At 46.9% G+C, this 12422-nt stretch overlaps 2 protein-coding genes across 2 annotated transcripts in view; both read left to right on the top strand.

Annotated features, from left to right (window-relative positions):
• Positions 1 to 3902, top strand: part of LOC115900052 (P2X purinoceptor 7-like) — a 38775-nt gene extending 34873 nt beyond the window's left edge. The window contains exon 3 of the mRNA XM_030939708.1: positions 3719 to 3902. Coding sequence (XP_030795568.1) covers positions 3719 to 3902 — 184 coding nt within the window. The remainder of the gene's footprint in view (positions 1 to 3718) is intronic.
• A 1677-nt stretch (positions 3903 to 5579) lies between these two features.
• LOC104674851 lies at positions 5580 to 12256 on the top strand. The gene is made up of 2 exons (XM_030938632.1): positions 5580 to 5857; positions 10962 to 12256. The coding sequence occupies exons 1-2, from the start codon at positions 5611 to 5613 to the stop codon at positions 11045 to 11047; spliced, it is 333 nt and encodes a 110-aa protein (XP_030794492.1). The 5' UTR covers positions 5580 to 5610; the 3' UTR covers positions 11048 to 12256.
• The last annotated feature ends 166 nt before the right edge of the window (positions 12257 to 12422 follow it).

Genomic DNA, 12422 nt, shown 5'->3' on the forward strand with positions numbered 1-12422 from the left:
TGACAATCTTTCTTTTTAAATAAATGCTATAGAAATACTAAAATGTATTGTGAATAATATAACACCCACATATCACCATCCAATTTAAGAAATAAAGCATTACTAATCCAGTTTTGCTCCCTGCAAACGCATCCTTCTTCTCATTCTCTTTCCTTTCCCTTTGTAAACACCCTGCAGCCTGGCACAGTGGCTGCACCTGCAGTCCCACTGTGGGAGGCTGAGACTGGTGGATCTCTTGAGCCCAGGAGTTTGTGGCCGTAGTGTGTTACGATTGCACCTGTGAAATAGCCACTGCATTCCAGCCTCAGCAACATAGCAAGACTCCATCTCTAAACAAAACCCTGAATTTGACATTTGTCATTCCCTTGTTTTTATATTTCTAAGCACATATATGTCTACATATGTAAAAAAAATAATTTTTACTTTTTTATTGGGGCGAAATTCATAGAACACAAAATTAACCACTGTAAACATGAACAATTCAGTGACACTTCAGAGAGGTGTGCAACCACCACCTCTATCTAGTTCCAGATCATTTTCATCACCCCAAAAGGACACCCCATGCCCATTAGTAGTCACTCACCATTTCTCCCTCCCTCTGTCCCCTGCAACCACAAATCTACTGTCTGTCTGTATAGATTTACCTATTCTGGGTATTTCACATAAATGGAGTCATACAATATGTGTGGCCTTTTGTGACTAGCCTCTTTGAGGTAGCAGACATAATGTTTTCAAGGTTCATCGATGTTATAGCAGTATGAGTACTCTGTTCCTTTTTTATGGCTGAATAATATCTCATCTTATTGAATGGATAGACCACATTTTGCCTATGCATTCATCCATACATGAACATTTGGGTTATGTGAATAGTGCTGCTATGCACCTTCATGTATAGGTAGTTGTGAGTACATGATGTTGCTTTGGATTTCTCTAAACTTTATATCACACTGCAGCTTGCTTTGCTTGTTCAGTGTTAGGTTATTTCCATGTTGATATGCACAGCTCTAGTTAATTCATTTTCACTGCTCCAAAGCATCCCATTTTAAAAATTATTTTATTATTTTTTTGAGATAGGGTCTTGCTCTGTTGCCCAGGCTGGAGTGCAGGGGTGCAATCACAGCTTACCATAGCCTTGACCTCTGGGGCCCAAGCAATCCTCCTACCTTGGCCTCCATCTCTACAGGCATGTGCTACCACACCCAGCTAATTTTTGTATTTTTAGTCAAGACAGGGTTTCTTCCTGTTGTCCAGGCTGGTCTCGAACTCCTGGGCTTGAGCAACTCTCCTGCTTCAGCCTCCCAAAGTGCTGAGATTACAGGTATGAGCCACTGCGCCTGGTCCAAAGCATCCCATTGTATGAATCCAACAATTTATCCATTTATTGTTTGAGAACATATAGGTTATTTCTTGCTTTCCCTCTTACAAGCAATGCTGCAGAAGCATTCTTGTCCATAACTCCGGCACATGTACAAGAGTTTCTCTAGGGCACATAGGTAAGAGTTTCATTGCTGGGTCATGAGGAATGCTCTTCTTCAAATGTACTTGCTATTGTCAAATATGAGCTGTCTTTCAGGAGCCTCCCAGTGGTCCTCAGCCCTGGCTATGCATTAGAATCAGCTGGGAACTTTTTTTTTTTTCCCCAAGATAGAGTCTTGCTCTGTGACCCAGGTTGGAGTGCAGTGGTGCAATCTCGGCTCACTGCAAACTTCGCCTCCCAGGTTCAAGCAATTCTTCTGCCTCAGCCTCCCGAGTAGCTGGGATTACAGGCGCACACCACCACACCTGGCCAATTTTTGTATTTTTAGTAGAGATGGGGTTTCACCATGTTGGTCAGGCTGGTCTCGAACTTCTGGCCTTGAGTGATCCACCCATGTCGGCCTCCCAAGGTGCTGGGATTACAGGCGTGAGCCACCGTGCCCATTCTCACCTGGGAACTTTTTTTTTTTTTTTTTGAGACATAGTCTAGCTCTGTAACCAGGCTGGAGTGCAGTGGCACGATAGCGGCTTACTGCAACCCCCACCTCCTGGCTTCAAGCGATTCTCCTGCCTCAGCCTCCTGTGTAGCTGGCATGCACCACCATGCCCAGCTAATTTTTGTATTTTTAGTAGAGACGGGGTTTCACCATGTTGGCTACGATGATCTCGACCTCCTGACCTTGTGATCCGCCCACCTCGGCCTCCCAAAGCGCTGGGATTACAGGCATGAGCCACTGAGCCTAGCCATGAACTTTTAAAATATATATAGGTATCTGGATAACTCCCCAGACTCACGAAATCATAGTCTCCAGGGATGGGACTGGGGAGCTGCAATTTTGAAAGCTCCCTGGGTGGTTACACAGCCAATGTGGAGAACAGCTGGGGCTGAGTCTTGGCCCACTGTGTCTCAGCTCAGCCCAAGGTCAGCTCATAGAGGGAAGCCATCATCTTAGACTTGCTAATATCACTCAGCAGCAGGGCAGAGAGAAGGGACTAAATAAATAAACTCTGAATGAGTAAACAAAGCATTTAAACCCTTTAGGCTGGACGTGATGGTGCATGCATGCAATCAATCACAGTAACTATCTCCTACAGTTGTGAGGATTAAAGGAGATGATGCATGTAGAACACTTGGCACGTATTAAGTTCCCAATAAAGAGTAGCTCCTGCAGCCTGGTGTGGTGGCTTACACCTATAACCACAACATTTTGGGAGGCTGAGGTGGAGAATCGCTTGAGGCCAGGAGTTCGAGACCAGCCTGGGCAACATAAAGAGACCACTGGGTCTACAAAAAATAATATAAATTAGCTGGGTGTGGTGGCACACACCTGTAGTTCCAGCTACTCAGGAGGCTGAGGTGGGAGGATCAACTTGAGCTCAGGAGTTAGAGGTTGTAGTGAGCTATGATTGCACCACTGCACGCCAGCCTGGGCAACAGAGCAAGGCCCTTTCTCTAGAATAAAAAAGAGAGAGAGAGAGTAGCTGCCATTTTCAATGTTGTTGATAAAGCAGGTGGGTGTTTCTGAAAATGCACCAGACACAGCCTTAGACTGGAAGGTGCTGATGTGTTACTGAGCCTCCAGACGAAGCTGGTGAACCCACTGGAGTGGGATTTTATGACTGGAGAAACTGTCCTATCTATGAGGGGCCATGTTAGGCAATGTTAAAGAATGGAATTGGGGGCCAGGTGTGGTGGCTCACGCCTGTAATCCCTACACTTTGGAAGGCCAAGGCAGGCGGATCACGAGGTCAGGAGTTCGAGACCAGCATGGCCAACATGGTGAAACTCGGTCTCTACTAAAAATACAAAAATTAGCCGGGTGTGGTGGCGTGTGCCTGTAATCCCAGCTACTCAGAAGGCTGAGGCAGGAGAATCAGTTAAACCTATGAGGCGGAGCATGCAGTAAGCCGAGATCGCACCACTGTACTCCAACCTGGGTGACAGAGCAAGACTCCATCTCAAAAAAAAAAAAAAGAGATTGGGGGCAGTAGCTTACCTATAGCAAATGCTCAGTATGTGCCAGATACTGGGCAAAGGAGTTTGCAGACACGTATCATTTTATCCTTACAATTCATAAGGTAGGTATGACTATGCTTTCCATTGTGCAGAGAGGGAAAACGAGTCACATGGAAACAAGTCATGCAGCAGAGCTAGGATTGGAACAGAAGTGGCCTGCAGAGCCTGCCTCCCAGCCCACTGTTCTATGCCTCCCATTGATGCTTTCCTGTGTCTGCCATTTAGCTTTGCTCTGGTGAGTGACAAGCTGTACCAGTGGAAAGAGCCTGCCATCAGTTCTGTGCACAGCAAGGTGAAAAGGATAGCAGAGGTGAAAGAGGAGATCATGGAGAACGGAGTGAAGAAGTTGGTGCACAGTGTCTTTAACATGGCAGATTGCACCTTCCCTTTGCAGGCAAGCACCTGGTAGTGTTACCGGACCCCAACACCCAAAGGTAGCCATTGGGTCAGGTTTCTGCACTATAGTTCCTTCTGTGGTCGCCAGAAATGCGTTACAGGAAAAGGGTCCCAATCCAGACCCCAAGAGAGGGTTCTTGGATCTAGCGCAAGAATGAATTTAGGGCAAGTCCGCAATGCAAAGTGAAAGCAAGTTTATTAAGAAAGTAAAGGGATAGGCCGGGCGCGGTGGCTCAAGCCTGTAATCCCAGCACTTTGGGAGGCTGAGACGGGCGGATCACGAGGTCAGGAGATCGAGACCATCCTGGCGAACACGGTGAAACCCCGTCTCTACTAAAAAAATACAAAAAACTAGCCGGGCGAGGTGGCGGGCGCCTGTAGTCCCAGCTACTCGGGAGGCTGAGGCAGGAGAATGGCGTGAACCCGGGAGGCGGAGCTTGCAGTGAGCTGAGATCCGGCCACTGCACTCCAGCCTGGGCGATAGAGTGAGACTCCGTCTCAAAAAAAAAAAAAGAAAGTAAAGGGATAAAAGAATGGCTACTCCATAGAGCAGCCCTGAGGGCTGTTGGTTGGACATTTTTATGGTTATTTCTTGATGATATACTAAACAAGGGGTGGATTATCCATGCCTCCCCCTTTTAGATCATATAGTGTGACTTCCTGATGTTGCCATGACATTTGTAAACTGTCATGGCACTGATGGGAGTGTAGCACTGAAGACGAGCAGAGGTCACTCTTGTCGCCATTTTGGTTTCTGTGGGTTATAGCCGGCTCCTTTACTGCAACCTGTTTTATCAGCAAGGTCTTTATGACCTGTATTTTGTGCTGACCTCCTGTCTCATCCTGTGACTTAGAATGTCTTAACCATCTGGGAATGCAGCCCAGTAGGTTTCAGCCTCATTTTACCCAGCTCCTATTTAAGATGGGGTTGCTCTGGTTCACACGCCTCTGACATTTGTATTGCACATCCATTGTGAGGTAGATGATACTAATCCCACTACAAATCAAGCCTTCAGGAGGTGAGGCAATGTGTGAGGTGGTAAAGCCTCCAGATTCAAAACTATGCTTGGGTCAAATTCCAGCTCTGCCACTTTGTGTGTGCAGTGTTGGGCCAAACACTTAGCTCAGTTCCCTCATGTATTCAGCAAACAGTTACTGAATATAATATGCTACTCTTCTAGTCTCTGGGACAGAGCAGAGAGCAAGAACAAAATCGCTGTGCTCATGGACTTCACACGCTACGGCGGAGCAGGTCCTCAGAAAATCATCAAATGTACATCAAATGTATAAGGTAAATGGTGATGAGTCTAAAGTGAATGGGGAGAATGGAAGATAACGAAGGTAGGGAGAATGTACATTAAGGGAAAAGGAGTGTTGCAATTTCAGAAAAGGATGTCTGGGCAAAGCCTCCCTGAGAAGGTGGCATTTGTACAACAGAAACACAGTATCTATTTTCCGGGCCTGTAATGAAAGTTTAATAAGAAAATGCATGGATTCTTAAAAAATCTTCAATAGGCCCCAAATGGACCTACAAGACCTCTACCTCAATGGATAAAGGAACGCTAACCATAGCAGAACGGTAATCGCGGCAGAACGTTGGCACAGACGGAAAGTTGATTGGTACAGAAAGTTTGTCCGAGGGAAACGTTAGTTATTGAGGAACGTTAATCCGGAACAAATCTTGGGCAGAAGCGGAAGTTAGACCAGAACGCACAGTTACCATGGCAATGAGGCGCGCTCGAAGGGCGGTGGCAGCCACGCAGAGAGACCTGGGAGGAGACAGAGGCAGGGCTTGCGACGGAAGTGGCCTCTCTGCTTCTGCAGGGCTAGGGAAGATGCTGCGTCCGGCGTTATCGTGGCTGTGCTTTGGCCTCTGCAGCCTCCTGGTCGGGGATGCAGAGGCCCCGAGCCCCGTGGATCCGCTGGAGCGGAGCCGACCGTACGCGGTGCTGCGCGGGCAGAACCTGGGTGAGCGGTCCTGGAGCTGGCGGGCGGCGGGTAGTGCCCGAGCTTTCACCGCTCCGGGTGCTGGAGCCGGGCTTACGGAGCGGACAGGGGATAGAGTGGGGAGATGGGTGAGGGCGTGGAGTGCAGGTGAGGCCTCTCAGGGGGCCCCGAGACTCCCTCTCCAAAAGCCTGGGGCAGAAGGCCTGAGCTTTACCTCTCAGCAAGTGCTCAATATGTGCCAGAACTTTCGCCTCCCAGGTTCAAGCAATTCTCCTGCCTCAGCCTGCCGAGTAGCTGGGATTATAAGCGCACCCCACTACACTTGGCTAATTTTTGTATTTTTAGTAGAGATGGGGTTTCACTGTGTTGGCCAGGCTGATCTCGAACTCCTGGCGTCGAGTGATCCACCCACCTCGGGTGGATCACCCACAAGACATGGTGTCCAGTAGGCTCTCAATATGTACTAGTTGCCCATGAATGAACTGCAATCCGGAGACCTGAGTCTCAGTCTGGGTCCCCTCCTCGCTGGCTGTGTGGGCTCAGGCTCACAACAAGGCACATCATTTACCTCACCCCTCTTCTTTCCCAGAGGAGCCAGTATTTATTGCAAAAATGGTAACGGTTTTTGAGCATTTCCTACATCCCATGTCTTGTGCTATGCACTTTGTATACGCGAATTCATTTGAGCCTCACAGTAACTTAATAAGAAATGTACGGTTTGCAGCCCTATTTTTTTTTTTTTTCTTTTACCATAGGGTATCCTCTGTCACCCAGGCTGGAGTGCAGTGGTGCTAGACTAGAAATTATAAAAACTACTCCTTTGCCATAGATATAGTTTGAGAAATGCTGTCCTAGACAGTTCTGTACAATAGGTGTTTATTTTTTTTGAGATGGAGTTTCACTCTTGTTGCCCAGGCTGGAGTGCAGTGGGGCGGTCTTGGCTCACTGCAACCTCCGCCTCCCGGGTTCAAGCAGTTCTCCTGCCTCGTCTCTCGAGTAGCTGGGACCACAGGTGTGTGCCACCACGCCCAGGTAATTTTTGTATTTTTAATAGAGATGGGGTTTCACCATGTTGGCCAGGATGGTCTTGATCTCTTGACCTCATGAATTGCCCACTTCGACTCCCAAAATGCTGGGATTACAGGCGTGAGCCACCACGCCAGGCCTAAAACATTCTTTTTTTTTTTTTGAGACGGAGTCTCGCTCTGTCGCCCAGGCTGGAATGCAGTGGCCCGATCTCCGCTCACTGCCAAGCTCCGCTTCCCGGGTTTATGCCATTCTCCTGCCTCAGCCTCCCGAGTAGCTGGGACTACAGGCGCCCACCACCTCGCCCGGCTAGTTTTTTGCATTTTTTAGTAGAGATGGGGTTTCACCATGTTAGCCAGGATGGTCTTGATCTCCTGACCTCGTGATCCGCCCGTCTCGGCCTCCCAAAGTGCCGGGATTACAGGCTTGAGCCACCGCGCCCGGCCTTAAAACATTCTTTTAAGGTTCTGCCTGGGCCTGCCATTCAGGCATCTGTCACTGCATGCAAAGTGTAGGGAGAAGTGAAAAGATGGCGAGTGGGAGAATTGATCAGGACCCAAATGCATGGCCACTGTGTACCTAACAACTCATGGTTTTAAGCTCCTTTTTAAATTTTACTTTTATTATTATTATTTTTGATATGGAGTCTCACTCTGTCGCTCAATCTAGAGTGCAGTGGCGTGATCTTGGCTCACTGCAACCTCCACCTCCTAGGTTCAAGTGATTTCTTGCCTCAGTCTCCCAAGTAGCTGGGATTATAGGCACCCACCACTGTGCCCGGCTAATGTTTGTAATTTTAGTACAGACAGGGTTTCTCCATGTTGGCCAGGCTTGTCTCGAAGTCTTGATCTCAAGTGATCTGCCCATCTCGGCCTCGAAAGGTGCTGGCATTACAGGTGTGAGCTACTGCGTCTGGCCTTTTTTATTTTTTAAAGGTAGATTTCCATCCCCCAATTCCAATCTTCTGCATTCCTGCTTTGGGAGTTTAAATTTTTTTTTTTTTTTTTTTTTGAGGTGGAGTCTTGCTCTGTCGCCAGGCTGGAGTGCAAGGGCGCAATCTTGGCTCACTGCAACCCCTGACTCCCTGGTTCGGGTGATTCTCCTGCCTCAGCCTCCCGAGTAGCTGGGATTACAGGTGCCCGCCACAATGCCCAGCTAATTTTTGTATATTTACTAGAGATGGGGTTTCACCATGTTAGCCAGAGTGGTCTCGATCTCCTGATCTCGTGATCCTCCCGCCTTGGCCTCTCAAAGTGCTGGGATTACAGGCTTGAGCTGCCGCACACGGCCGGGAGTTTTAAATATTTTTTAGAGTGCTTCCAAAATGCGAGATGCAAGAAAATGGTTTATTTAAATGGAATAAGACAACTTTAAGTCCAATTGTAGTCCAAACCATAGAAACTCAGAATTCAGGACTTTTGGAAATTAGGGCAGGTGTTCAGTTAACAAGGGCTATTTTAAGACGTGACATTTAGTTCACGTAGGTTGTAGATTTTGTTTGACAGAGATCTTAAAATTACTTCTGGCCTTTGAAGTTATGACATACTGTCTTTGACAGCTTCTCCTTCCTTCTTCCCCCTCACTCATCAAAAAAAGATGAGTTTTCTTTTCTTTCTTTTTTTTTTTTTTTTGAGACTGAATTTTGCTCTTGTTGCCCAGGCTGGAGTGCAGTGGTGTGATCTCGGCTCACTGCAACCTCTGCCTCCTGGGTTCAAGAAATTCTCCTGCCTCAGCCTCCCAAGTAGCTGGGATTACAGACATGTGCCACCATGCCAGGCTAATTTTGTATTTTTAATAGAGACAGGGTTTCTTCATTTCTCCATGTTGGTCAGGCTGGTCTCGAACTCCCGACCTCAGGTCATCTGCTTGCCTTGGCCTCCCAAAGTGCTGGGATTGCAGGCCTGAGCCACCGCACCTGGCCTGATTTTTCTGTATAGTCGGTTTTACAATAATAACTGTTTTAAGCGTGGAGGGTATGTTGGAGGGGGGCTGTCACAGATACTACAGAGTTACTGATTTGAGTAAAACTATGGTCAACTCTCGGTTTTTCTTTTGTTTTTTTTTTGGATGGAGTCTCGCTCTGTCACCCAGGCTGGAGTGCAATGGTGCGATCTGGGCTCCAGGGTTCAAGCGATTCTCCTGCCTCAGCCTCCTGAGTAGCTGGGATTACAGGTGCCCACCACCATGTCCAGCTAATTTTTGTATTTTTAGTAGAGACGGGGTTTCACCATATTGGCCAGGCTGGTCTCAATCTCCTGTCCTCATGATCCGCCTGCCTTGGCCTCCCAAAGTGCTGGGATTACAGGCATGAGCCACCTCGCCTGACTAAATCTTAGTTTTTCAAAAAGGAACAGTGATGAGACTGAAAAACAACTATGGTTAGGCCCCAGCTGAAACCTGGGATGGGCCCACGTCACTACAGACACACGCCAGTGCACATTTGCTGGTTTTGAATGCTTCCCAAGATCACTGAGATAGTCACAGAAACAAGATTGCATATCACTGCTGCTGTTGAATAAACCTCTGAACGGTTGCTGGTTATGCTAGTTTATTTTTTCTTTCTTTTCTTTTCTTTTTTGTTATGAAGTAGTTTAAAGCCCAGGTCCTTACCCTGTACCTCCAGGGCTCAACTTGAGTAATCAGTTGTGGTTCCCGTTTCTCACCTGAGCACCTTGAAAATTTCAGATGTGAAATTTAGTCTTAAAAACAACAGTTTTTTTCTTTTCTTTTCTTTTCTTTTTTTTGAGATGGAGTCTCCCTCTATTGCCCATGCTGGAATGAAGTGGCATAGTCTTGGCTCACTGCAACCTCTGCCTCCTGGATTCAAGCGATTCTCCTGCCTCGGTCTCTTGAGTAGCTGGGACTGCAGGCACACGCCACCATGCCCAGCTAATTTTTTTGTATTTTTAGTAGAGACAGGGTTTCACCATATTGGCCAGGCTGGTCTCGAACTCCTGACCTCATGATCCGCCTGCCTCGGCCTCCCAAAGTGCTGGGATTACAGGCATGAGCCCCCGCACCCGGCCAAACATAACAGATTTGTGGGTTAATTGCCTCTTTGCTCATAAGGTCCTGTCGAGACTCATCTTGAGACTGAAATACTTCATTGAATCTCCAGATTTTTATTAATGGCTTTAAAGGTATAGTTGGGCATCCTGCTCTCTTGCCCCACTATAATCGGACAATTCTCCACACAAAAGCCAGAGGAATCTCTTTTTTCCCAACTAAATCAGATGATGTCATTCCTTTGCCTACAACCCCCCAGTGGCTTCTCTTTAAACTTAAAATCCATGTTTCCTTCATGGTCTCCAAGGCCCTGTACAGACCGGCCCCAGCCTTCCTCTCTGGCCTGATTTCCTGCCTCTTCCTGCACTCCTTGCCTGGTTGCCTCCCTTCTGTTCACTGAGTGTGTTGAGCTTATACTGGCCTCAAGGCCCTTCCTTAGCTGATCCCTGGGCTTGCAGCACGCTCCCTGCAGAGCCTCACTCGTAAGGTCCCAGCTTTTTTTGTTTTTTTTTTTTGAGATGGAGTCTCACTGTGTCTCCCAGTGGCGCAATCTTGTCTCACTATAACCTCCGCCTCCTGGGTTCAAGCAATTCTGCTTCAGCCTCCTGAGTAGCTGGGACTATAGGCACCTGCCACCATGCCTGGCCAATTTTTGTATTTTCAGTAGAGATGGGGTTTCACCATGTTGGCCAGGCTGGTCTCGAACTCCTGACCTCAAGTGATCCACCCACCTAGGCCTCCCAAAGTGCTGAGATTACAGACATGAGCCACCACACTCGGCCTGTCTCAGCTTGTGAGTCTCCTCCTCGGATGCTTCCTGACTGTCCTACCTCCTGCTGCCCACCCCGTCTCCATCCCTAGCCCATTACTGTTTTTTTCATGGTATATCAAGATATGTGAAATGCTCTCACCTGTTTGTTTCTCCCCCCACTATACATAGAGACAACTGGAGAGAGGATCTGTTTACAGCTGTTTGCACAGCACCTGACATAGTGCCTGGCAGCAAGTGGCATTTGATAAATCATTGGCAGTGAGTAGATGAATTGCCTGACCTGGAGCTGCCGTTAGGAAGTAACCTGTTTTCCCTTTGCAGTGTTGATGGGAACCATTTTCAGCATCCTGCTGGTGACTGTCATCCTCATGGCATTTTGTGTCTACAAGCCCATTCGGCGTCGGTGACAGCCAGACAAGTTCTTCAATGAGTATTTGGGAATAGGATAAGTTGTGTTGCACACGGGCCAGTGGAGAAGTTGGAATCAAAACTTTACTACTTGGAAATGACCTTTGGTCTGGACAGTTGGTAAACGCTAAATGAATTAGAAGAAAACATCTACTAGAAATTATTTTTTCCTAACACTGTAGTGCAAATAATTGGCCCCTGAATCTGCTTCTCAGTGTTTCTGACTGTACTTGTTAAAAGACCTGGAAGCTCCAAAGGTCAGTGTAAAGATGGAGTGTTCATGAGAAAGAAAACATTCACCTTGTGAGTGCCTGTAAGAACCACACTGGAAAGAACTCATCATTAATGCTTGAAAATGTTAATAGAGGGAGACTTACCATGTAGACATTCCCTATTTAAGAACCATTTGGTTACAGTGGGTTAAGAATCACAGATTTTTTTTTTTTTTTTTTTTTTTTTAATCTCACCTGAGTTGGCCTAGAATGCGCTGGTTGCAAAGTGGTGTCAGCTGTGGGGAACTTGGGCCCTCATTCCTTACCTGCATCCGGCCCTGCACTCAGGTGCTCCCCCTGAAGCCAGGGTCACATCAGGTAGACCTGTTACTACATGCACCTTTGGCCTGGAAGGCTCTGGGGTTGGACTGGAAATGTTACTAGGTTGGCCTCTCACAAAAAAGGACCCCATCCTGCTTAAACACATTGATCTCTGTTGCCCTGCATTTGAGTCTTTGTAGCCCACGGTCTGAAACTTGAGGTAGCTTTCCAGATTTGGAATGTAAAAGGCTCAGCAGGCACTCTGTTCATCCCTGGGTGGGGAGGGCCCAGCCAGAAGTGCATGTCCACTGTACCGGCCAGTGTGGGTTTACACAAATTTCATCTCCTCTTTGAAAATGCTGCTATTAGTTTGCACTGTTGGTGAACTGGATTTTTTCCTCCTATTGAAATAATACTTTCATACTTATAAAGCGGTCGTCAATATTTATTTCAAGGTGCTAGATTTAATTTTGTTATTAAGTTGAAATGCTTATCTTGTGTTCAAGCACAGCACTGATTTTAACAACCTGCATTTAATGTGAAATAACTGAAGCAGGATACTGTAACTGTTTAACTTAAGGATTTTGTTTGTAATCTTGTAACACTGAGCCATTGAAATGTTCACTGTTCTGTGCTTTTGAGCAAAATGTCAATTAAAATTAAAGTAAAATCCTATATATTGTTTTACTCCACCAATTATTTCCCAAGTGTTTGAAATGCAGGTATGTGTTTGAATTTGATCTAATCACTTAAAGAAGCTCTGTGAAGTGAAAAAAAAATTTTTTTTTTCCCCCGAGATGGAGTTTGGTTCCTGTTGTTGCCCAGGCTGGAGTGCAATGGT

Source organism: Rhinopithecus roxellana, chromosome 10 (genome assembly GCF_007565055.1).
Source record: "Rhinopithecus roxellana isolate Shanxi Qingling chromosome 10, ASM756505v1, whole genome shotgun sequence".
Lineage (NCBI taxonomy): Eukaryota > Metazoa > Chordata > Mammalia > Primates > Cercopithecidae > Rhinopithecus > Rhinopithecus roxellana.

Bases quoted from the DNA above. Each gene is read 5' to 3' on its own strand.
- LOC104674851 (XM_030938632.1), top strand. From the start codon at position 5,611: ATGGCAATGAGGCGCGCTCGAAGGGCGGTGGCAGCCACGCAGAGAGAC. The intron at 5,858-10,961 runs GTGAGCGGTCCT...TTCCCTTTGCAG, and splicing joins GCTGCGCGGGCAGAACCTGG to TGTTGATGGGAACCATTTTC.